Source organism: Embiotoca jacksoni, unplaced genomic scaffold (genome assembly GCF_022577435.1).
Source record: "Embiotoca jacksoni isolate LCO1_2020_lvr unplaced genomic scaffold, fEmbJac1.0.p SCAF_3, whole genome shotgun sequence".
NCBI classification, from domain to species: Eukaryota; Metazoa; Chordata; class Actinopteri; family Embiotocidae; genus Embiotoca; species Embiotoca jacksoni.
This window is the reverse complement of record NW_027185381.1, coordinates 16,443,719-16,468,370: the sequence shown is the minus strand read 5'-3', so window position 1 is coordinate 16,468,370 and position 24,652 is coordinate 16,443,719. Positions and strand designations below refer to the sequence as shown.

General features: G+C 39.8%; 1 protein-coding gene across 1 annotated transcript in view; it reads right to left on the bottom strand.

Moving 5' to 3' along the window:
* Positions 1-23,689, bottom strand: part of sema3ab (sema domain, immunoglobulin domain (Ig), short basic domain, secreted, (semaphorin) 3Ab) — a 29,330-nt gene extending 5,641 nt beyond the window's left edge. The window contains exons 1-15 of the mRNA XM_069161915.1: positions 23,568-23,689; positions 21,802-22,171; positions 10,923-11,083; positions 10,435-10,497; positions 7,339-7,458; positions 5,594-5,684; positions 4,697-4,816; positions 3,788-3,930; positions 1,956-2,070; positions 1,780-1,849; positions 1,548-1,692; positions 1,203-1,422; positions 998-1,089; positions 875-916; positions 65-222 (exon numbers count right to left, since the gene is read on the bottom strand). Coding sequence (XP_069018016.1) covers positions 65-222; positions 875-916; positions 998-1,089; positions 1,203-1,422; positions 1,548-1,692; positions 1,780-1,849; positions 1,956-2,070; positions 3,788-3,930; positions 4,697-4,816; positions 5,594-5,684; positions 7,339-7,458; positions 10,435-10,497; positions 10,923-11,083; positions 21,802-21,919 — 1,658 coding nt within the window. The 5' untranslated portion in view covers positions 21,920-22,171; positions 23,568-23,689. The remainder of the gene's footprint in view (positions 1-64; positions 223-874; positions 917-997; positions 1,090-1,202; positions 1,423-1,547; positions 1,693-1,779; positions 1,850-1,955; positions 2,071-3,787; positions 3,931-4,696; positions 4,817-5,593; positions 5,685-7,338; positions 7,459-10,434; positions 10,498-10,922; positions 11,084-21,801; positions 22,172-23,567) is intronic.
* Between the last annotated feature and the right edge of the window lie 963 nt (positions 23,690-24,652).

Here is a 24,652-nt window from a genome sequence, read left to right as displayed (position 1 = left end):
CTCGTAAAGCACAATGATAGGATGGCAACATGACAAGTATGAATGTGGAATATGCATTCGTTACCTCTTAGCCATGGGAAAGTATCTGGAGCATTCTGCGCCATCCCATGCACAGTAAGGGTCCCTCGCCAGGCAGCATTCAGCACAAGCCTTCCCATAAACCTCACAGCGGTGCAGAGGCATCTGAGATACACCAATGTCTGACCCCAGGTAAAGTTGTTGCTGTGAAAAGAAAAAGACATGGTATCAAATATCAGATATTTAATATATTAGGAGGTACAATTGTGGTTTTAAGTCTGGGTGGGTGGTGTGCTTTAAGCAACACCACCATGTTTGACTCATATTTTGTTTGTCAGTGGAGCAAAGATACAAGTCAAAAATATTCACAGACTATTTTACAACAGGTGCTCAGAGCCCTCCTACCTGTCACTTAGCTCGCTCAATTTGTTTCTCCCTCGTATTTAAGTTGACAAGCTAACTGTCGCTGAAAAGCCAACAATTGAGATCATTGTGTTATAACATGTTGGTTCATCTCAAAGTGATTAAATAGGCAGACAAATGTGCCTTTGTTCTCTCTTTCTGCCCTTAAGCAAGGTATGTCACCCACAGTATGACAAAAACCTTTCTCAAGCAGGTTTTTCAGACACACACACACACACACACACACACACACACACACGCTCAAACATAATCCACTTGCAACATTTTGCATTAAATAAAAATGTCTCCACATTTCTCTGCACTAAAATCCAGTAAGCTTATCTTCAACCTTCATGGCACTCATAAAGTAATCTTTTTTTTCCAATGTGTTTGGTGTCATTACTTTGACTGCAGTATTTTGCTCTACTATCATAACGAGTGCTTTAATATTTACCTGTTTTGTTGATAGTTCCATGGCTGTGATGGCTGTTGGCTCCTGGAAAAAAAGATAATCATAATTAGACAAAAGATTCTTGCGGATCTCACAGGTGGTACAGGTGATGGGGGAATAACTTACTCTGAAGACAGTCATTTCTTCTAGTAGGACCTCCTCTAAGTCATGCCAGGAGCCTCTTGGGATGGTGACCACTTTCAGAATCGTTCCCATGTCTACGATACAATGAAAGCACACATTTAGAGTTAATACTAATCTATAGTGTCAAATCACTCACTATCTCTTCAAAGCTGTCAATCCCTGTGTTTAGATTTATAAAAGTGTGCACCTGTGCCTATGAACATGACATCATACTGGCCATCTTCTGCTTCTACTTTATCCACCACTATTTGCGTAAACTGGTAGTCAACATCTGTTTTGACTATGATTGGTCGGTTGTTAATGGGGTGAACAGGGTTGAACATGGCTGGATGGCTTCTGGCAAAGGTTACGACTTCATCAGGGAGGTCCTTGGTTGTATCAAATCCACCAAATGTCTTGCTTGGGCACTGAGGAGGAAAAAAAAATGGTTATTGTAATTTTAAGACATAAAAGAGCAAAAACCTCCGAGCTCAGTTCACAACACACGCATTAAGCTCTCAGCTCATGCTTCTGTAAAGACTACTGTACTCACGGTGCCAGGCCGTGGGTAGGGAACACGACCCTGGAAGGGCACCCACTGATAGTTGGGTCCATCTCTGTGAGCATATGGACCCAGAAACACTCTCCTGATGTCTGTCATGCTGTACATACACACAGCTGAACCTTTGAAGATGTTGCTAATGGGAGGAAAGAATGAGACAATAAGACACAAATAATGCAATCATCAGCTATGGACATGGCTATTCCAATATCAGCCACAGTACCTGGAAGTGGTAAACACTGCATAGATGATTGGGCTCTTGGGATCCTTTGTGCTCATGAGAAAAACATCCTCTGAAAGCCAAAGAGAAGACAGCATGTAGGACAGATATTCTCCAATGAAAATGTAACATTTCATTTTCAGGAAATAATGCATGAAGGTGCAGGAGCAGTCACTTACGTAGTTCATCAAAGTGTGTATCTATTCCATTACTGCCAGGGACAGAACAAACAAGTCGTGCTTTCAAGAAGGTTGTCCACTTATTTACCAGACTCCTGTGACCTCCAAGGTCATTCTGTTGGACAGATCACATGTAGAAGTTCAGTATCAAGGATGTTGATTTCTTTGAAAATTAACATATATACTGAGATAACTACTGCTTTGTTTTCCACAGTTACTTTCCTTTTTTAGAATACACCAAAATATCATGGAATTAAAAAAAAGGAAACATACAAAAAAAAAAAAAACTTTGGTATTTTTTTGTATTTGTATTGTACTTTTATCTCGTGTGAAAAAAAATATTAGCTCCATGTTACTGCAGGACTTGCAATGCTGAATTTTGTACTCTACTACTGAGCTGAGAATACAGAACAAGGCTCATTACCTTCAAGTTGAGTGATGTGAGCATGAACACTGCCTACCTTAACGGATACTGTCATTTCCCCCCTCTTACACCCTTTAAAGCACACTACAGATACACTTGTGTCATTCGTATTACAAAGCCCTTCAAAGTGTGGTGATGGAGGAGAACTGGTAATACATACATCTCAGAACTTGTATGTACAGACAAGGCTTGTAGAGGAACTTTAACATACCTCCAGAGTAAACGTTATGGAAGCACACACGCTCTTTACAAATCTACAGTAGATGTAGCTATCAGATCGTAAAATAATATCTCCACGATAATACATATACATACTATCGTAAATGATTTTTGTAATCGTTGGCTTTGTGACATTGGATTTAAATTAGAAACTGAACTGTCTTTAATGTTTTTTCTTTACACTAAGCAGTTGCACATTAACTTGGGATACTGAATGCTCCCTGTGTAAAATACACTCCAGAAATGCATTTAAAACACATTCATTAGTGATGATATGGAAATGTCATTGCCGTATAATTTAATGTTTGTATATTTATCAGACAAGTCTTTAAATTAGCCACACATCCACATTTGTCTCTCTTAGTCCAAAATCGCTTCAATAATGGATTTTTAGATGTTATGCAGAAAGAAGATCATCATGCTGAACTGTGTGTTCCAGTCACATGCTAATTATTTGTGTTTTCCACAAGGCAGCACACAAACACAGATGCAAAAAGTGCTGGCTCATAAAAATGTATTCTGCTCAGCGTTGATTTACGACAGTAAAATTAGAATGTGCAAAAATATGCATGGCTTCAAATTAATACCGCATCTTGCATAATGGATGGCTTGTCTTGTGTTGATGATAGCAGATTCCTGACATTCTGGGTAATCAGGCTGTTACAAACTAGACACGATATGCAGCTAAACGGGAGGCTGAGGCTGGACATCACACACTGATCTGTAGTCAGCTTACTGAATTCCTGCTCACTGTATAAGAATAGGATTTGGAACTTGAAATCTGATACAAAGCCAGTGATTTAACATAACCATCCCCCGGAGCTGAAGGGTGAAGCGGACCCAATGTGTGCCAAAGCCTGGCATTAGGATAACAGAGCTGCCATTGATGGTGTATTTGCCTCTCAGGTTCTGGAGACATTTAACATTTCTCTCAGGTTTCTGTCTTCGGGGGCAATTGTACCACACACAACAAAGCCCACTCTTCTCCAGGCTAAAAATAATCACAGATAACAGCTCCTGAAAGCCGCCATTATGAAAGGCACTCAGACACCCGTCAAGTGTTTTTCCAGATACAGAAGCTATTTCACATAATGTCAGTGTGAGAGCGTGTGTGTCTTTGTCTCTCTCCCATTGTGTATGTCTGAATTTGCCTTTGTGAGGGCCAGCCTGCATGTCCGTGTGTGCGTACTTTGCAGAGCTGTCCGATGCGAGCATGTGTGGCCTTTCCAGCATGTTCTCCATCCATGGCATTCTCTCTGAAGAACAGGTAGATTTTGTCATCTTCTGGGTTGTCGCTCTCTGGAATCAAATGAACACCCAAAAACCTAGGATCTGCAAGATACACACGTTAGAGACACACACATTTGACATCAATGAAATCAAGTTAGCCATGTAAATATTTGTCTATTTACTACTTTAAAAAAAAAAAAAAAAAAAAAATTGTTTGACAAAAACTTCATCCAGTACCAAATATTCAACAGGTAGGATGGTAAAACAAAGATAGCAAATGTTCTGTATCCCTCTATTCAAAGCCAAGTACTGGAAACTTCCTGTAGATACTGGTTAGGCCGACTTAAAGACTTTAAGATACGACACAGAGTAATGACAACATTTCAGACATACTCAGGAGCTTCACTGTGGAGAGCAAAAGTTTTATATTGAATTCTAAACTTCCAAGAGAGAGAGAGAGAGAGAGAGACTCCAACAAATTAATAATGTGCATATTGCACTTTGTTTGGACTGCAACATTTTGAGCCATGTACAGACAAGCTACAGTTCCTTGGCTGAATGAGGGATATAATTATTTTTTGTAATATGCATTGGCAACAAAAAGTAAATTAACCCTTGGGGATCATCTGCATTGATGTATACATTTGTCTATAATTATGGTCAGAGCGTCACCTAAATTACGATTCAAGTTACAAATTATGAACACAATCTGCTTTAACTAATAACACACAAATCATTGTATTGTTATTTTCCATGTTGAACCACCATCTATCATAAAACCCAATCAGACCTTCAGAGTTGTTGCTCAGATCAGTGTCTTTGCAGCATACAAAATTAAAGACAAAGTGATTTTCCTCTTTTCTCTTACCATTTAGCCAGCGGGAGTCGTGTTGCTCTGTCCTGATTGGGTGATGCTTGCCGAGAGTGCGAAAAATGGCAAAGTCCCGCCCCATGAAGTCAGCTGATGTTCCAGCATACAGTTCCCCATCTGAGAGGAGGAGGAATAAAATTGCGTTAGCATAGTGACGCCAAATGAGAAATCAGTCTTCAGAGATTTTTTTTTCCCCCAGTGATGCAGGTGTAAAAGTCTGAGGAATTGTTCAGGGGCTTTGCAGTACAGGTAGACTTGGAGTCCTGAGAGAACACAAACAGTGACAGACGAGATTAACATCAGGAGTGTGAAATTGACATTAACGCAGTAGGCAGGGCCGAGAAGGGAGGCGAGGGAAGGATGAACGGATGGTGGGTCAGATGAGGAGGGACAGGACAGAGGTGTGAGACAGGGGGAGTACATAATAATGCTGGTGAGAAAGGAGAGAGAAAAGGGAGAAGAGATGAGGGGTGATGGGCTGGAAAATGGCCATCTGCTGGGTTAAACGCTGGAATATAACACAATGTGACTGGCAATAATTGGGGGTAGAGAGAAAAGGCATTCTCACATCGCCCTACTTTATTTGGGAAAAATTGGGAAACTCAATAAAGTGTCATCGACCATTCACACCCACCACTTAAATGAGGTAAAGTCAGATTGAAATAGAGTTTACAGTCCTTCCAATGAGGGGTTCCAGGCATGTAAATACAAAGCAGGTCCATTTGTAATGACTGTCAGGAATGCCCCTGTCCTGTTATTCACTTTGACTTTACACCCTATATATCTGCGGCAATGACAGAGCAAGGCAGAGGGTGTTTCTGGACTCACATGGATTTATATGACCTTGCTCATACACACAGAAGAACAGCAGAGTGTATCCAGTCTTAAACTCACCAATTAGCATGGATGCAGTGAGCAACTTGGGATCATAGGGACTCTTCCCTCGGCCATTTTCTACATGGGGCTCCAGTCTGAACACACTGTCCTGTACATGGAGAGAGACAGAAGCTCTAGTTTACTATCAAATATTGAAGTTTACATTATTTTCTGGCATAGAGAGTTACACAGGAAAAAAAATTGCTTCAGATTGGAGTTTTCTCATGGGAACCCATTTTGCTGTCAACACTTTATGACAGAACTGCAGTATTTTATGAAAATGAGCATGTTACGGCCCTCAGAATGGTATTTTAAAATTTCATCCCAAATTGTGATGTTGCCAAATTTTTCACAATGAATCCCAGAGACACGTCATACAAACAACATGTCCCCTGAACCACTGAATAGTTCTATTTGCTGTGACTCCCAAAATGACATATAAGACTATTTTCAGCAAAACAGTCATGTTTCAAAACAATATACAGTATATTATATCATTAGAGAGAACCACTGACAGGCATACCAGAGTTCCGTTATCATGGTAACATTAATAAACACTGTGACACGGTTGCAGTTTGGTTACGTTTAGGCACCAAAACTACCTGGTAAGTTTTGGAAAAGACAATGATTAGGGTGAAAATAAGTACATTAGTTACGTAAGTTACATCACGTGATGTAAGTTATGCTACACATATGAGTTAAATACAATTTACATGTGTGAATTAATATAATCAACGTTGACTTTTGTTTTTACACAGCAGACGGCAGTCTCCAGGGTGAAAGTCCTGTGTTTGAACCAATCAGCCCAACCTCCCCCAAAATGGACCTTGTCACTCTTTGTACTCCTTCACCTTCACTTCCTCCTTAGCTCATAACAACAACAGCCACTAGAGGTCACAATAAATGTAAATATGGGTTGCATTAAAGCTGCTTGCACACACAACCTTCAGCCGTTTTAGGGGGAGGACGGTCTGAAGACGAAAAAGCGAGTTTTTGACAATTACTTCTTTGAATAAACAAATAAGAAATGCATTGCTACTCACTGCAGAAAATATGTTTCTGAAACCATTTATACAAACTGAAATGTTAGTGAGTGTATAAGATGGGTGAAGGTTAAATCACGTTTCCACCAGTATATACTGTAATGGTAGATAAAAAAGAGTGAACAATAAATCTCATCACTCTGTGACTCTGTGACTTTACAACTCATAGAAAACTCATCAAACTAATTACATCTCTATGTTATGATTGATACACAGTAGATGGATTTTCTAGGAGATACTTCCTGCCTCTAATTGACTGTAAATAGCCGCCCAATGAATAGGAAACTCACATTTATGATTCTGACTTAGTAACATTCTTAACAATTTTCTTCTCTTGCACTCAAATTAACACCAAACACACTACATACACACACACACACACACACACACACACACACACACACACACACACACACACACACACACGCAACCAAACACACTCATGCATGCACACAGCAGTTTCACATTAGAGTGATGAATTGGAAAACCCACAGACTTTGAAACCTTGTGTTGAATTCTGCACCTCATTTTGCTGAGTGAAACCATTTTATGTACTTATCAAACAATTTATTCATTCACATTTGTCTATATATACACTCTCATGCAGAACTTTAAATACTTGACATGAAACTCAGTTCAGCTGTTATAGCCTATGGCTTACATGCATTACTCTGTATGACAGCAAGTGGAGACAGTAATCAAAATGAAGCATGTCTGTACCTCTGGCTTCTTGCCCACCTCCAGGTAGGAACACACAGGGTGGAAGGCTCCTGTCCCACACACATAGACATGGGTCTGGTTGAAAGGCTGCAACACCTTTATGAAATTTGAGCACTCTCTCTGAAGCAGCAAAGACAAAGAACACATAAAGCAGGATGAATAATAAATATCAAAGCTTGTTGCAACTGCACCCAGGACAGTCAGATGAGTAAAAAAGAAAATGGTGAAATTGCTGGGAAAGTAAAAATGTCAGCCTTCTATAAGAGCTCAGGTCACAGAGAAAAATCCAACACTTAAATAAAGAGACCTGTGATGATAACAGAGCAAAGCTTCATGTAATCTACTGTTATTCCCCGGAGAACGGCCCTCAAGCCCGAGCAGTGTGCTGAGTAATAATTCTGAAAATAATGTTTTTATTTTGAGCTCATAGAGTAACCCTCCTCCCTCTCCATCTCCACCCTAACACACATGCACGCTTCAGTCTTTCTCTCTAAACTTTGTACCATCTTTCACTCCTGACTTCAGACAATTTTATGCACATGAGCAGCGCAATTTTCCAGGGAATGGTTGTGAAATCCATACAGTGGGGAATTAGACCGTAGAATAACAGAGGAGGCAGTCAGCAAAAACTCAATCATAATACTCAAATAATGCGGGCCTACATGGGTTTATAATCAGTCTGCCAGTACAAAAAAACACAGTGGTGTTGATTCTGTCTTCTATTGGCCTCTCATGTCCTGGTGCTATAATTCTGTTAGGAAGAATCCACACTTGTATTTATCTTTCAGGACATTAACAGCAAGTATTTACTTATTACTTATTACTCTGTGTGTGTGTGTGTGTGTGTGTGTGTGTGTGTGTGTGTGTGTGTGTGTGTGTGTGTGTGTGTGTGTTGTCACAACAGTCATCTCTATGTGTAATCTGTATTGCTCCGATGCCATATGGCACATTTCCCCGTGTTCTGGCAGCACGTGGCTGAGCAGGCCTGACCTCAAATAAAACTGAATGTGTCATCACATATTCACAACAGAGAAAAAAGAATAGTACCACAAATTATGCATGACTAAGTTCATCTGGCTTTACTAGGTCAGCATCAGACAGCAGCCCCTGTTTATGCAAGCTTGTGTTGTCATTTAAGCAGCTGTTCCTTCTTGGATTCATATGTGGGTTAGTTTATCTGAGTGAGGAACATCATTGTTACAAGCAATAACACACGACTGCCTGATCTCTTTGCACTGTAATACCTGTCATATATCTTCATAATTAGTATTATGACGCTGACTAGAAGACCCAAATGATACAGTGGTTTGCAGCGCGTCATTCCTTATTTTAGTGGGGTTTAAGAAATAATATATTTTTTACAGCATCATCATTAGTATGGAGACACATACTTCAAAATAATATTCACAATCATGAATCCACAAATGTCATTCAGACATAACATTTTTATTTTTTTTTCATATGAAAAGAAAGCAGAGAGAGCCTTAGTCATATTGATCAAAATGTGCCGCAGGAAGCACAAATTAAAAACACCAAAACAATCATTAAATTTGTTATGTTTGGTACTTACTTAATGGACATTTGTTAGACTACACAATCACTACATCTTTCCTGTTTATCTTGGTGGTGCACTGTCACCTCTCACACCCATGAACCTCGTTCTTTCCTCTCTGCTTCATCCCTGAAGTGTTTGCTTTGAATGTATCAGTGGAATCACTCTCTTCCTCTTTTCCCCTTTAATTCTCACTCTCCTCTGACTCGGAGTGGTAACAGAGAGACCACCCCTCAGGGTACCTTATTCATCCATGCCATAATGTTTACAGAAAACACACAAAAAACTTCATGGCACTTCAAATCCACTACACAGAAGGGTTAAAGGCCACCGGAGCTTGCCCTGTTCTGGCCAGTGAACAGAGCCACAAACAGTATTGCAATGATTTTACAGGGCCGCAGGCCTTATTGAAGATAGAATTCATAACACAGCTTTCAGGCAGCAGAGACAACCTCTCAGCATGTTTACACAGAGTTTCAACACACCACACAAGCTGCTCTAAAACTGCACTTGGCTAGATACAGAGAGATGTGATGCTTGGCTTGTCATGCAAGGGTTGAGTGAGGTAAAGAGTCTGAAAAAGCTCCAAATCTTAATGCTACAATAACTTATTAGTTGCCTCAGGTCCAGCTTTTACTTAAGCCCGTTGATCCATTAAAATATTTAGATTTAGAAATCCCATATGATGATGTGTTTGTATTTAATTCTCAAATATATTACTGTTGGAAATCAAGATTTGAATAATGCTCTTCATTGTGTAGTTTCTAATGATGTTTAGGTACATGTTTAACTTAATTAGTGAACATGAACGTGTTTGAAAAGTACAGTCCTGATAGTAATGCCAGCCACAATATTGCACTAGGATTGGGTGACACCAGTTTGTCTAATTTAAATGAGGTGAATTTGTTTTTCCACTTCAAAGTCTGCCAGAAAGGATCACTTTTATAATGAGCCAATCAAGTCTTGTAAGTCCACTTTTGATGTGTCCCGAGGTCAGTCTGAAAATACCTTAAACAAGCATGACCACAAAGAAATTCCAAATCTTACAACATGAACAAATTACTGTCATAACATGGGAACACTAATGCCTGTGATCCCTGAATATGTGGCAGGGGTTATTATTCATAGAGTAGTGTTATATTAGTAAGTCTGTCAGAAAACACGACGATTTTCCAGGCTTAAATCTATTAAATAGAGTACCCAGAGGCTTGATAAGTGATTAAGGTTAAATGATGGTCTCAGTCGTGGCTCTGAGATTATGATCAGACCTATGGCGAGCTGGGCAGTGTGTGGTCCACATGACAGATTCAACACACTGCTATAAACAAACAGAAAAGGCAAATAATCTCATATTGTCGATGAAAATACCATACACAGATGAGAAAATGTAATCCTGATGCAACTATCAGAGAGATTTTCTCTGAAACCCGCAGAGTTACACATTGTATATAGTATAAAAGAACAAAGACATTTTAAAACATCTGTGGGAGTAGAGGGGCAAAATGCTGACTCCCACTTGAAAGATGGCTGGTTTTGGCTCTTACCGAGAGATCTTTTCCTGCCCACTTGCATTCATCTCTTCTGGTGGAAGAAGCTGGCCAAGGGATCTGCAACACAAACAGAGTTCCTGTGCATGTTAGAAAAGAATCACCCCCACTCGAATCAATTTTACAGAGTCGGTCGATGGAGCTACAGCTTGTGTGCATGGATGTGTATATATGAGAGTTGAAGGGGTCACAATGCGATTTGTTATCCACTTTGTTTCAGTTTACTCCATTATTCATCCAGGTGTGCAGAGAGCAGCTAACATGCCTGGCACAGCGTGTGATCATGTGCGACAGCCCTGGTCTGAAATATTCATGAGGCACTTTTCTGTAGAAACAGAAAAGAAAGTCCCGAGATACCTGTGCCCCTGCCTGGCTCTCTGGATGAAGATGTACAGACAGAAGGCAGGTAATAATCAGGCAGAATTGCAGACAGACTTACGGCCATGGTTGGATGAAACCATTGGATTGCAAGTCAGGGGTTTTACCTGTGCATAGTCTTTGCTGATATTGAGGAGGTTAAAAGAGAAGATGTGGTCCTTGGCTCCCACCACCAGTCTTCCTTTCTCCTCATCCAACAGGAAGGTGTGGTAAGCCGAACTGTTGGCCAGGCCTTCAAATGTCACAAGGTTGTTAGACTCCAACATGTCTGCAGAGAAACATGGAAAGAAAAGTGGTCATCAGCATAATATATATAAATCAAAATAGCAGGATTTGTGGGTTGCATGAAAGTCAAATCATTTTTATGGCAGTTATTCTATTAAATTATTCAGGGGCTGTTTGTGTGACCACAAATTCACCTTTCCATCCCTCTTCTTCTCAATTTTGCTGTATTTTTACATAAATGCCTTTGCTTCCTTTTCAGTTACAAATTATCCCCACAACTAGAGACTGCTCTTTTTGGCCAAGCTGACAGAGAGTTCCACTGCCAAGCCAAATTGGACTCGGCAGGTAAAGCCAGCATTGGGAGCCAATAATCAGACTGTCTGCAAGGGGAAGTGACCTTCACCAGAGCGGCCAAGCAGAACTTGGTATACTCACAGTGGAAAACAGTGAGGAATATAGGCTATAATGTCAAATTACTCTGCTAATATTTCATAGCCCAAACAGCAGGATTACTCGAAACCACGTCAACTATTACGACACATTACTAAGGGCTACAGCTCACGTTGGGAAACTTAGTGCAATGGTCTGCCAAGTCTAGCAATGTAGTGACATTTGCTTTCCCAGCAGAAAGCCAGACTTGACACAGACATTGAGGATCTAATTACCGTGACGACCTCTAAAGGTGGCACTATGACTATGATATTATAACACCTTTTGTGTAACGTGTGTAGACATGCACAAAAACATGCATACACATTCTCTCTCCTTCTCACATTTTGTTCTCACCAACAAAGTCTAACCACACCATGACCCCCTCCCATTGACCACCCACACAAAAGGGTGGAGAGTTATGGAACAGAGGAGAAATGGTTCCTTTGGTGCTCTCTCTCTCTCTCTCTCTCTTTATCCTTCTCAGGGAAGAAAAAAAACAAAAACGCTCATGAATGTTTTAGCAGGAAGAAATGCCCCCTCTCTGAAGTGTGTCAGAACCCGAGAGAGTGAGAAGACATAAGCTAAAGGAAAATTGGTTTAAGAGAAGACAATGAAGGAGAAGACAAGGCATCAAACTGCTTTTACTCATTCATAGACTCCTTCATTTCAATAACAATTTCCAGGTTAAAACGAAGTAATGAATGTTGTGCAATAAAACTTTGGTAGCTGTTAACTGATAAAGTGTAAACATTCCAATGTGTTTCATGAAAAAATTGGAAAGCTTTTTGTTACGTTACATTTCATTCATATTTTGTCCGTATAAAAGTTGCACAAGAGTTGCAGCTGGTAGAAAAAAAGAACAATTCGGGTTGTAGTATCTAAGAAAGATAAGGGTGGTGGATCATTTTTACTATTAACTACCATTCACCTGCTATAAAAGCATCATCATAAAACATCATGGCTGTATCTACTAAAGCAAAAATTAAGCAAGTCAAAAAGGGTCAAAATAGAAATGTTTAAATACTAACCTAAATTTCAGGTTCATTTTTTTATTTTGTATGTCTCTATTTGTACAGTTGTGTCAACCAGTGTTGTTAGTTACCATTACTACTTCTTACGAGTACAATTTAATTACTTTACGAATTATTGCATACAAAAGTGTATTTGTTTCTTTTACATTTGCATTACTTTTAAATGGCCTTACAGAAAATAAAAGTTACCTAATTAGTATCAAGCCCATCGGAATTTTAGTAGGATAAATGCTATTGTGCAATATAATTTTAGTGATTTGTCACACCAAAAATAGTGGACAGAGTAATGCATTAGTTATTCCCAACACTGGTAATACCCTTGTCAAGTTTTTTTGGTTTCACCCACTTCTAACACTTTCTAAAATTAACAGGAGGTTTTACAGTGAAGGTTACAATTAAAGTTTTACAGAGCAGTTCACGAGCAGAAAAAAAAACCTTGATACACGGTGTCTCCTCATACTGAGTGACTAGCCTAGTCGCAGCGTTGAGGTGCACAGTTGATGAACTTTTGAAAACTAAGTCAAAACTGTTACTGAAGTCGAGCAGTTGTCAGGTAACAGTGAAACAATTTCTCTGTAGAAGATAGGACATCGCCAGATGCGCTAGTTTTATCCTAATTAGTGCACTTCATGTGTTACCCGCTGAGCCTTCCCCTTTAAGAAAGGTGACTCCGTGCGTTACCTGTTGGTGACGTAGATGCTTGTAGGAAGTGAGCAGCTCTCGCGGTTGAAAATCTAATTTATTTTCCTGTTCCTTCAAAAAGTATTCAAATTCACTATTGTGTTAGTTGGTGAAACAGGTGCTGTGTTTCTACAGAAAATTAAATTCTCATTTCAAGGGGAAAGGTTTGTATGTTTACTTTTTAATGTGCAAGATATATGTGTTTAATTGCTTACTCTAATATGGTAAGCTGGTTTCAGCTGGTTTTTAATTATATTTCTGATATCTCTGATATTTGTATTTTGTCACTTAGTATATTTTATTAGAATAAAATGATCCTAATCAATTAGCAATTTAGAAGTTGAAGTTTAAACTATCAAATACTTTTTTAAGAGTTGGAAGTGAGTAAATGAATATTTTATTGTCGTGATTTTGTATTGTGTTTTACAACATAAAAGAAAAATAGGAGAAATGAGATCAAATATAATATAAAGCAGAACAGTTACTATAACCTGTTTCATCCAAGTGAAACAATCCAGCGATGAACATCCAATGATTCCCCTAGATGGGGAGCCTCCCAACTTGTTCTCCAGGAACCCAGAACTCACATTGCCACAGATATAACCGGATGAACTCTCTGCTTCTTGGCGGGATCATGCCAGTCTCTTGGACAGGTACCAGCTCAAACACATACACTTAGAGAGTGTACACTGACATCTGAGAACTCTGTCTGATCTGAACTCAAACAAAGCTGACTTTCATCAGTTCTCTATTACGGTCATCAGACCTTGATTTGGAAGTTACTTAAAAACAGTGGGAAAGCCCGACACCAAAACAGATGCTCAAACCACAGTTCTTTGAAGACCTATTAAAGAGATTAAGGGCAATTTTCTGTGGTTTAAATGGCCAAACTTTTTATTTTAATATCCATGTTAATGTGATTTAAGTTGCTTTATTTTACTATTTATAGGAAAATTAAACCAAATTCACTAGTGTTGTTTGCATGATTATTGCATTCAACTCTTAAAACAAAGTTTTTGCCTCCATGTAAATCAAGTCAATGTTTTGTGTTACAACATAGGTCAGTTGTTTTTTATTTAAGGGGCAAAATAAAGGGTGGCAATATAAATGAAAAACCTAAGTTGGATGTTAAAAGGTGAGGAAACACAGTTTGAGAAGAGAGAGGGAAAAAAAATGTGACCAAGTTACAAACTTCCTCATCCTCGTGGAATTTGGGTATCCAGTCCAAAACCGACCGTTTTTGTGGACATACATGTGCCTGATTTGCATGGACACAAATGCACATGACTGTACAGACAGGGTGGTAATATACAATAGGACACCCAGTCGTTATTAGTATTGTCCTGGTCATTTAGCTGGTTTCCTGTGCCTTACTGCTGATTGGGAGAGATTTAGACAGCCTCCTAAATATAAATGCGCATTGCTGTGCGAGCCAGCCCTGCGGCTCCCCGACTCCCTGCTCCAAAGTCTTCTGAGAACTTAACATTTAAAATTGATGTAATAAGCCCTTAAGGATCTGAAAGTATTCTTTAAATCGTAAAGAACAGATCTAGTCTGTGGCCACTCATTTGCCTTTTTTCAGCAAGGCAGTTGAAGGGCTTTGGAGCCTGTGCCTAATCTCATACCAGGTCTTTGTATTTGACAGTAAAACAACCGGCTTTTGGCCAAGTGAGCTGGTTCCAGAGCGCCACCAAGACTTGGCTAGTCTGCAACCAAAAAACGCTTATGTCAGGGGTCGGGGGTGGGATTATTTTGACCAACCAACGCCAACTAAAACTTTGTGAGCGCCAGTTTTAACAACACAGAATTTTACCATGGATGTTAAATCTAGTAAAGACAACGGTGGTCTGTAGAGGAGACAAACGCTCTGCTGTACGCACATCTCCTTGACAGAAATTAAAATATACTCAAGGGAGCTTCAAGAACCAAATCGGTATTTGAACAGATCCAGCGCAAAATGGGCACTGTTGGTTTCCATAGAAATGTCAAATGAATAAACGGCAAACAAAATAAATTGAAAAAGGACTGCAAGGACTAAGAGAAGGACTGCGGGCGACGCGGCGTTGTTCAGCCACAGAGAAGTTCTCATTTCAATGTACCGGACTCGGCACTCGGCATCAAACCAACTCAGGCCTTGAACCTGTCAACAGCCTGAGACGATGGGGAATGATCCGCTGTTGTCCGCTAATGTTACCGAGTTTTATTTTTCAATTATTTTGCCTCCTTGTCAGCCGCTTATGCATTTCTAAGCTGTGTAGAGAGCCACTAATTTCTCACATCATTGTTTCATTAGGCCTTGTAGCTATGTATACTTGGGTAATGTTAGCTGACCGAACAGATAGTTAGCCAGCTGGCATATGATGATTATAGACAGTGTTAGCATGCTACTTTTTCTATTACCATTGACTCACCTACTAAAGTTAGGGAACATTTATTTGCACAAAAGGCTAACATTGTTTTTAAGTATAGTGGGGACATTTTTTTTTTTTTTTTTTATTTTTTTTTAAATTTTAAAGCACTGTTCTGTTATTTTTTTAGAGTTGTCTGCTGCTGATGGTGTCAATGCCGACATACAGCTCCTGCCACCGTTGAACTGCAGCTAACCAACATTGTCCAGCAGCTCAGGACCTCAAAGCTCCTCGTCCTTATCTCACCACGCCAGATAAGGTAAGATTGTTTGTGCCAGGTGAGGTTGTCTGTCACACCAGACACTGTGCTAACATCGAGATGTATCTTTATTACCACCAGGCTCTGACGTCGTACTTTCATACTGTATCTGGTTGTTTGACAAACCAGGAGTTAAATATGAGTCTAAAAATAAACGAGACCGAGATCGAGACCTATACAGCTCCAGGAGACATACTCTTACAATATATATATATATATATATATGTATAAAACCGTAATATATGGTAATAACCTAAAACAGGATCACACTTATCTCTACAAAACACATCCAGTAGTAATTGTCAATCATTACTTTACGGAAATCCCCTTTAAATTAAGTACAGATACATAATGGTACTGGTTCCTTACCAAACAGCTGGTTTAGACGTACAGTAGTAATGCAAGACAAAGGGATTTTTATCCAGGAATACCTTTACACAGTTTAAATCATGATTAAATAAGTGATTCCAGATATTTACAGTTTCAGTTTGTATCAAGTGTCTGTAAATCCTGTACAAAGTTTGACTTCATTTGGGTAAAGCTATTCCGCATTACTCTTAATTTAATTTTTTTATTGTGAATTTACTTGCAAAATCAGTAATTACATTTCTTCAAATAACACATCCACTATCCTACGCAGGGCAAAAAGCTCAAAGTCATAAAAAGTTGCCGAAAAAGTATAGCTTAGCTTGCGCTGTAGCCATGGTGATTGGTAATTAGTGGGTCAAGTGTACGTCCTACACTGACAGCACAATAACATCCTCTTGCGACCTTTTTCACCTGTATCAAGTCTGCATTGGTGTGTGGGAGACGACAATGAAGAGCAAGTGAAACCAGGGTTCACCACTAATCATTTTAGTTTTACTCCATATAAAAAGGAAAGGATATCATGGTTAATTCTTTTGTACGATATCATATCCAGCAAGGCAATACTACTCATATACTTACTGATACGCAGTGATGAGTAACCTTAAAAAAGCTAAAAGAAAAGATTTCTTCTCATCCTCAAAATATTCTGCAAACACAAAAAGTGTGCCTGTGTAATTTTTCTGTAATTTGTTTATCTAAAGGAAACTAATAATTCCCCACATAATTATACCCTTTCTTTACAAACGAGGTGCTAAGAAGAGGTAGGGAAACTGCACAGACACGATGACTGCACTTCATTTCTCCTTAAACCACATCCCTGTTTTACAGAAAGTTGAATAGCATCAGCATATCCACCCACCACACACATGCACACATCTCTGGTTTGTGAAAATAGTCTATGGGAGTAGTGTCCATGGCAACAGACCATTCAACAGAGACTACAGCTAAGTTATTAAAAGCTAATCATCGAGAGACAGATACTCCATGGGTATTGTGTGTGTGTGTGTGTGTGTGTGTGTGTGTGTGTGTGTGTGTGTGTGTGTGTGTGTGGCGCGTGCTGCGTTGTGTGTTATTGGAAAGAAACAGGATGTTTCCAAACCCTTCCAGAGGTTGTAGCCTACACATGTCTGAACTGGTGTCCCCTCTGGTAAAAACCGAACAAGTGTGTATTAAAATATAGAATAACACTTGTGTTGCTCATATTTAACCTGCAACTTTAAACCAAAAACCCAAAGTTTTGCTGCAAAAGGGTTTTGACAGACTCAGCTCCCTGGTAGTTTTTTGCAGTAATAATCAAGTTTAACGTGTCGTGCTGCACGAAACATGTTTGGCTGAATTTGTTGTTCAACAGTTCGACAGTTTCATCTTGACAAACTAACAGCAGACAGACAGGTGGATGGGGAAATATGTGGCTTGTAACAGGTGTCAGCTGCTGCCCTGCCGTATCGTAGTTAGACCTGTGAAATCCTGGCAAATGTCTTGTTTCAGCAGCAGTTTTTGCCCACAATCCCTTTCAGTCTCTCCTCACATCCTTTGCATACCTTTGCGTGGTTTCAGTATAAAAAAATAAAACAGATTTACCAACTATTCTCTGCTGAGTTAGAGGCCGGGAGAGCACATGAGTGAGAGGGAGAAAGTGAAAGCAAGAGACAAAGAGCCAGGCGGACAGAGAGAGACAGAGAGAGAAGGAGGCGGGGGAGGGGGGGAGGGTGATGGAATGGATGCAAAGAATCAACAGTCCCATGTGAGATTGATAAAAATAAACTCTTTTACCCTACATTTTCTAAGTCTTTCTCCTTCTCAACTGGAGGGCACAGGGAGTGTTATCTAAGTGCTTCCTCAGAAAAAAGCAGATACACTTCTTAATAATAACCCACGCCTGCCAGTACTGTATTTGTGGATGCTGCTGTTTGGCCCTGGCTCAGTAGATTCACTGACGTTCATCGTTGACATGGCTGAGATTGCACTCTGACAAAACACAGCATATCACTGCATCACTTGGAGTGTGTACAGTCATTGATTCACTCGTTCCTGAGGGAAAACACCACAAAGCCTCAGTCAAGTAATTTGTTCAGTGTCAAGCAGAAATGCAGGCAAACACCTCCCCAATTTTTCTTACAGATTGCAAATCGGCCTGATGTGATTGCTGTTGTTACAAATGAAAGGTTACACTCAAGATGTTTTTGGCGATAAAGTGATTTTTGAGTTGCATATCCAAGGCGGGATAGTAATTCAATTTTATAATGTCATATGATGATGACATGGTCCTAGTCTGTTAACATTTTACATAAGCTTGTAGTTAAAAGAAATGAACCCATGCTCTTTGAGGTCAGACTCCTTCAAAAGTATGTGTTCGTATGACATGATATATCATAGTGGAACAAAGGTAACGTCATTTTAGTTTGATAATTCAAAATTAATTTTTTCAAACATTTGCATTGTAGTTTTTATCGACATCGACAATGTTCTTATCAAGACCATGATATTGATTTCAACCTTATTTCCCAGCTCTGTATCCCACTATGTCATTTTGTGAGCCCATCGCTATGGGCGTCGGAGATTATATAAGCAGAAGTACTAAAAGTGAACTTATCTTCTCACTTTGCAGGATAATGTTAACTGATACAAAGATTCTTTTGAAGGCTCCTGAACAAACACGCAGACTAAAAGCTGAACACTCGGTAACAAATCCTAAACATGCCTCCAGTTAGATCAGGCTGTTCATAACCCGAGAAAGCCTTAAAACATCCAGCGCTCCGAGTGTGTAGGTTACTTTCCCGTGACCATTCAGGGCCATTCTGAGTTTGTACTGTACACACACCCTGAAACCCAACTCCGCTCCGAAGATTCTTATCGTGCTTATGGATTAAAGGTCTCCATTTTCCAACTCTGATTAAAAGTCATTTCACAGCACAGTGAAAACGAGAATAACACCAACAAAAAACAGCTAGGCTTATGACTGCTAAACAGAAATCTTAGGGCCAGTGAGACTAAATGGTTTATAATTTTGTTTTATTCGTCATGCCCTTGCTCTTTTTGCCTCTTGGTATTCAACAGAAGGACTTCAGTTGTGCTTCTTTGAATGAATGTATCAGCCCCTATGTGTGTCGGTGGATATGTGTATGTGCTTTTGTGCGAAGCGCTTGGCTCTGCTAAGAAAAGGGGTGGACAAGTCAGAGAAAGACTACTTTTGGCAGTACACCCACATCCTATAAAACTCAAGTACCTTCTCTTTCCTCCCCTGGACAGTACACATCATATGCTCTGCCTCTTGTGACCCATAAACTGGAAAACCATATGGATCCTTGTTTACTCCCCAGAAGACCCATTTACCCAGAGGGTGTGAATCAATGTTGTATACATTTTTGCTTAAGTCTAACATGTGTGAAACATTTATCGTACTTTATAGTGCTGCTGTACACTGTTAAGTCCACGGCCTCCTACTTCCTAATCATCAGCCAGTCACTTAGCTGTTGATACAGTTGGATCTGAGCTCATGTTTATGTAGCCATGGGGTACCATTGTTATCTTTCCCCTACTCCATTGCCCTCCTGCCCCTCGACTCTCACTTTCAAAGATATGTTGGAAACTCCAAAGGTTCAGCAGGGAGGTTGTGTGTATGTGTGTGTGTGTGTGTGTGTGTGTGTGTGTGTGTGTGTGTGTGTGTGTGTGTGTGTGTGTGTGTGTGTGTGGTGGAGGTCTTTGGCCAAGGAAGTTGGTATGTATGCCTCAGAGTGTGAAACTGAGTCTACTGAGGGGGACTCATATTGTCGGGGAGCAAGCTGCTGCACAGGTTCACGTTTTTGAGATAAACACTTCCCTGCTGTGTTCATACCAGTAAAGTCAAAAACATGTGCAAGTGTGAGGAGGCCTGCCCATGCAGACACATTCATTTGGACACAACAGATTTCCCCCGGTGACCTGTAGGGGTCAGAGTTCCCTCACCTCACAATCCCATGTGTCACTGATCAGACACTGCTTCCTGAGGACTGGACAACTTCTTAAGACTGTTTAGGCAGATACTGTTCTGTAATTCACCACAGTGAATCATCTGATTTTCTCCATGAGTAAATCTACTTCACCTATCACAAGGGTAATACATAATTTATATGATGATATAAATGATTCATAATGCAATAATCCCATGTCACTTGCCTAATGGGACCTAGAGTGGATAATGTTTGAAATTCCACAGTATTGTATGAATAATATTTCCACTACATTTGCAGGCATGATAATTATACCTGCTCAGTATCCTCTGGATGTAACTCCTCAGTCAGGGATTGTGCCAAATATTGTGCCCACCAGCCAAAATCCAAATGAGGACTAATGGAAATATTGAGGCTGGAGATGGCCGCCAAATAACCAAGCTGTCCAGATTGCTACCTGAAAGCTTAACTTCCAATAGAGATATCACCGTATGGGCGTGTTTCACCAAACTGACAGCATGTGGTTTTAAATGACTGATACCCTCACAGGTATCATTTGCTATCTACAGATGGCCATGTATTTGTGTGTATTTGTGTGTTTGTGTGTGTGTGTGTGTGTGTGTGTGTATAATTATGGATCCCCCAGTGCTGAGCGAGAAACATTTCTCTTTGGGTGAGCCATCTGCTGAAACAGACCTGCACCATTCATCCTGAGTATAATTACCATGCAGGAGAGAACGGAGCGGAAAAATGACATCCAGGAAAAAAGAAAAAAAGAGAGGGATAAATGACGCTCAACTGCCAGGGAGTCCATATCTGCCACCACTTTTCATTGCAAAACTGACAACAGCAGTTGATCAAAACTGGGACAGAAAGACAGAACGAGGAAAGGCACCAGAGACAGACTTCTGTAACAAACAGTTCAGTTGTACCATAAAGATACATCAGACAGCTCCTTTTTTTTTTTATCTAGCAAGTTACGCACTTAATTAATTTACACTAAACTATTCTCTTTTTGGGATAATAGTATGCTTAATTAATTATTCCCATTAATTACTATTTGTTAGTTCCAGCTGGTTACTGAACACTTAGAAGAAATATTTTCAACACTGCCACAAGTTTATCCTGATATGTCCACAGTTTTGTTTTTTCACTAGTACATTGCATGTAATTGCTCATAAATACTATTTTAAGTAGTGTCAATAACAGTGGTCTGTAAGAATAATATTGTATAAAAGATATTTCATGTTCAGAAATGCAAATCAACCTGACCTGAATCGTGTAGTACAGAGATTCATCACTGTCACACAAATAGAGCATGAGCCTGATAAACCATAAAGTTGAACAACCTTGTAAAGAATTGATTTACTTGTTGCAACTCAGTTTACATTATCTGTATTTTTACAGTTAATCACAGCTAAAGCCTCTCTGCCTCACAGAGACGTCTAGGATCTCGCAGTCACTATAACTTCTAGAGACAGTGCGTTACCAGCAGTCACTTGATCAGCATACCATATGTGATTTAGGGATATAAAACTACATTAGCAAGAAGTAACACTCTAGGGCATAAGCTCTACCTCAGATAAAATAGTGAAGAACTGAATCACTTGTAGTCTTATCATTTGAAGGGCAATACAAACTCAGAAACGCACCTTTATAGGAGAGTTTTAGCCGGGGGACGTTTTTCTTGGTCTGTTGGTCTCCGCTGCCCTCCGTCCAGAGCATAGCCACCCCACACAGCAGCATAATGCTGCCCCAGAGAAAGCCCATGGTCCTGGGGCAATAGAGGCCAGAGAGGTCCTTTTTAAATATACGACTCCAGTGCGGAAAGTCTCAGATCTGGTTCAGTAGGAAAAGGGCTTTTAGAAGAAATGTTCCTGTTGTCCAGAGACTATGAAAAAAATGCTAGTGGGTCAGTCCAGGCTGGTTCACAGCAGGTCTCGTCCCATGCCAGATCAAAAGCTCTGTCCTGTTCCAGGGGTCAAAAGCCAAAATAAGAGTCCAACTCAAGGAAGACGGAACCTGTAAAGCAGAGTTGGGGGGTGATGGGTCAATGTCACTGCAAGTGAGCCTCCCACACCAGTAAGTCAGTGGTAACCTTTACTAAACTAGGCACAAATGAGAGTTCTTCACCATACTCTAAATGCTAGGTAGAGTAAATAGGTCTGGGTATGACTGCCATAGATTTCTGTCCTGGTAAGCATGTAGCTCTGTGTAAACAGCCATCTATGTCATCACTCAGTCGCTACCTTGAGTTTACAGAAAGGAAAACAGATCCAGTTTGTTTCAGCTGATAATCCCATGTGCTTGGTAGTCAGAATCTTCACTAGCTCTCTGTCCCCCTCTTTCACTCTGTTTCTATCTGTCCCTACTTAACACTCCTCTGAACTAGTTCAGCCCCACTCAGCGCAGCTCTGCCCTGTCCCCACAGCGCAAGGCACACAGTGCAAGTGAGAACAGCTGAGGCAGACAGCACAGTCAGAGTGAGAGAGAGAAGCTGAGAGAGGAACAGAGAGAGAGAGAGAGAGAGAGAGAGAGAGAGAGAGAGAGAGAGAGAGAGATTGAGATTGAGAAATAGGGGGAGTGCAGTGTAGGCGGGAGGAAGAGTGCAAGAGAGTGTAGAAAGCATGAGAGAAAAGAAAACTGAGTTGTATAGGAGAGAAAAGGTGAGGGAAAGGCAAAGGTTAGGACGAGTGTGAAAACAGGAAAACACAGCCAAATATGTGAAAGTCGAGCATTTTGAGGAAACTCATTCTTAGCGAGTCATTTTAGATTTTTTTGTTGTTGTTGTTGCCTGTTTTGTTGTTGTTTTTTTTACTGATGAGACTTAAGACAAATGTTTTTTTAATTATATATCACTTTCACAAACAACTAACAGCAAAATATGACACACAAATCTCATTTAAACAGGTACATTAACACAGAAAATCATTTTATTACAGGTGAGCACAGAATTTGTCAAATTTAGCTACTGCATTCTTGACTGAATATTTCATGATCCATACCCAGACTTTGCTTAAAGATAGTCCTTGCCACCATTTTTTCCATTACTATTTTGTATACAGTGTCACATATTTTATTATATCTTTAATCATTATGCATGTGTGATAGATTTTTTTTTTTTTTTTTTTTTTTTTTTTTTTTTTAAATCAAATGAATTCCGGTCTTGGTTTTATTTTGCAATGCTCTGTTTCAAATTTGTTGATATTTAGCTTTTCTCAGAGGACCAATTGTATAATAAATTAACTACTTTAAATTAACTGGTTTTTTTTTAATGAGTCAGGAAAGAATATTAGTGAATCCATTACAAAATTAGGTATGTATTTTCTAGGTTAAGTCAGACTGCAGAAAGACTGCACCAATTGCATGTTATTTAACTGGCTCCTTTATAATGTAATGCATAAGCAGTTTAGCTTACCTGATGTAGTAGTGTTGAACATGACATTACAGTGTTGTATCTCTTGGTTTATATGGAACGATCTGGTCAAACAGACAGATACATCTTGTCAGGACTCTCTGTCTGGTGATGGCGCCACTCAAGTTTCAACAGTCTCATGGGTGACATAGAAGTTCCTAGAATGAAGTTATCGTAATTTAATTTCAAGCTGAACTGACTGTTTTATGGTTTAAAGTGTGACAAATTTCATTCTGTGGAAAAACAAAGTTGTGCAGTGATAAGCAATGAACATCAATTCCAGGCTAAGATACAGTAGGTGCACCAAGTATGTAACAAGTGTAAAAAAAAAAAAAACACCATTATATATATATATATATATATATATATTTGTTAACAACAAATAAATCCCTCTACCAACAACTTAAAATGGGTATGTGTCCTGCAAAAGTCAATACATGTATAAATAGTGTTTCAAAAAATTTCACAAGTGCAGATTAACAAAATAAGACAGTCATTCAGCACACAGATGGATTGATTGGGCATTAATTGGTTACTCCATCATCGTCTAAAGGGGAGTTTCATTTCTTTTTAACCATCCCAAATGAGATGTCAGTCTCTCTCTTAACAGCAGGTCCTCAGTGAGCTGATTCCTATTCGTGGTGAATGATAATGACTTTAGTGGCAATGGTGTGGTTAAGACCTCTAACAGGCTGTATCCATCTGGGTAAAGAGCCATCAGACAGTGGGAGGAGAGCTGAACTAATCCTGTAGTGAAGGGATGGGCCTCACCGATATGCTAATGTAGCTGGCGCTCTGAGGTTCCAGTGAGAATACAAGAGTCTATGGTGAACAAGTGTCACGCCAAAGTCTGTGCTTCTCAAACAGACGGGATTAGGGGCTGGAACAGGCAGATCCCTTTCTTTGCTGTGTGGGATTGGCAGTGTTGATGTACTAGTTCATTATTCCAAGGATCATGTAACCCAGTCTGCCATAAAGTGAAGTAGTCGTGACTGGCCCCTCTTAAGAATGTTACTCTACACCTCTACTGGCCATACTTCTTGCATGTTGATAACTGTGAGGTGCTTTTGTTGCATTTGATGTTCAAG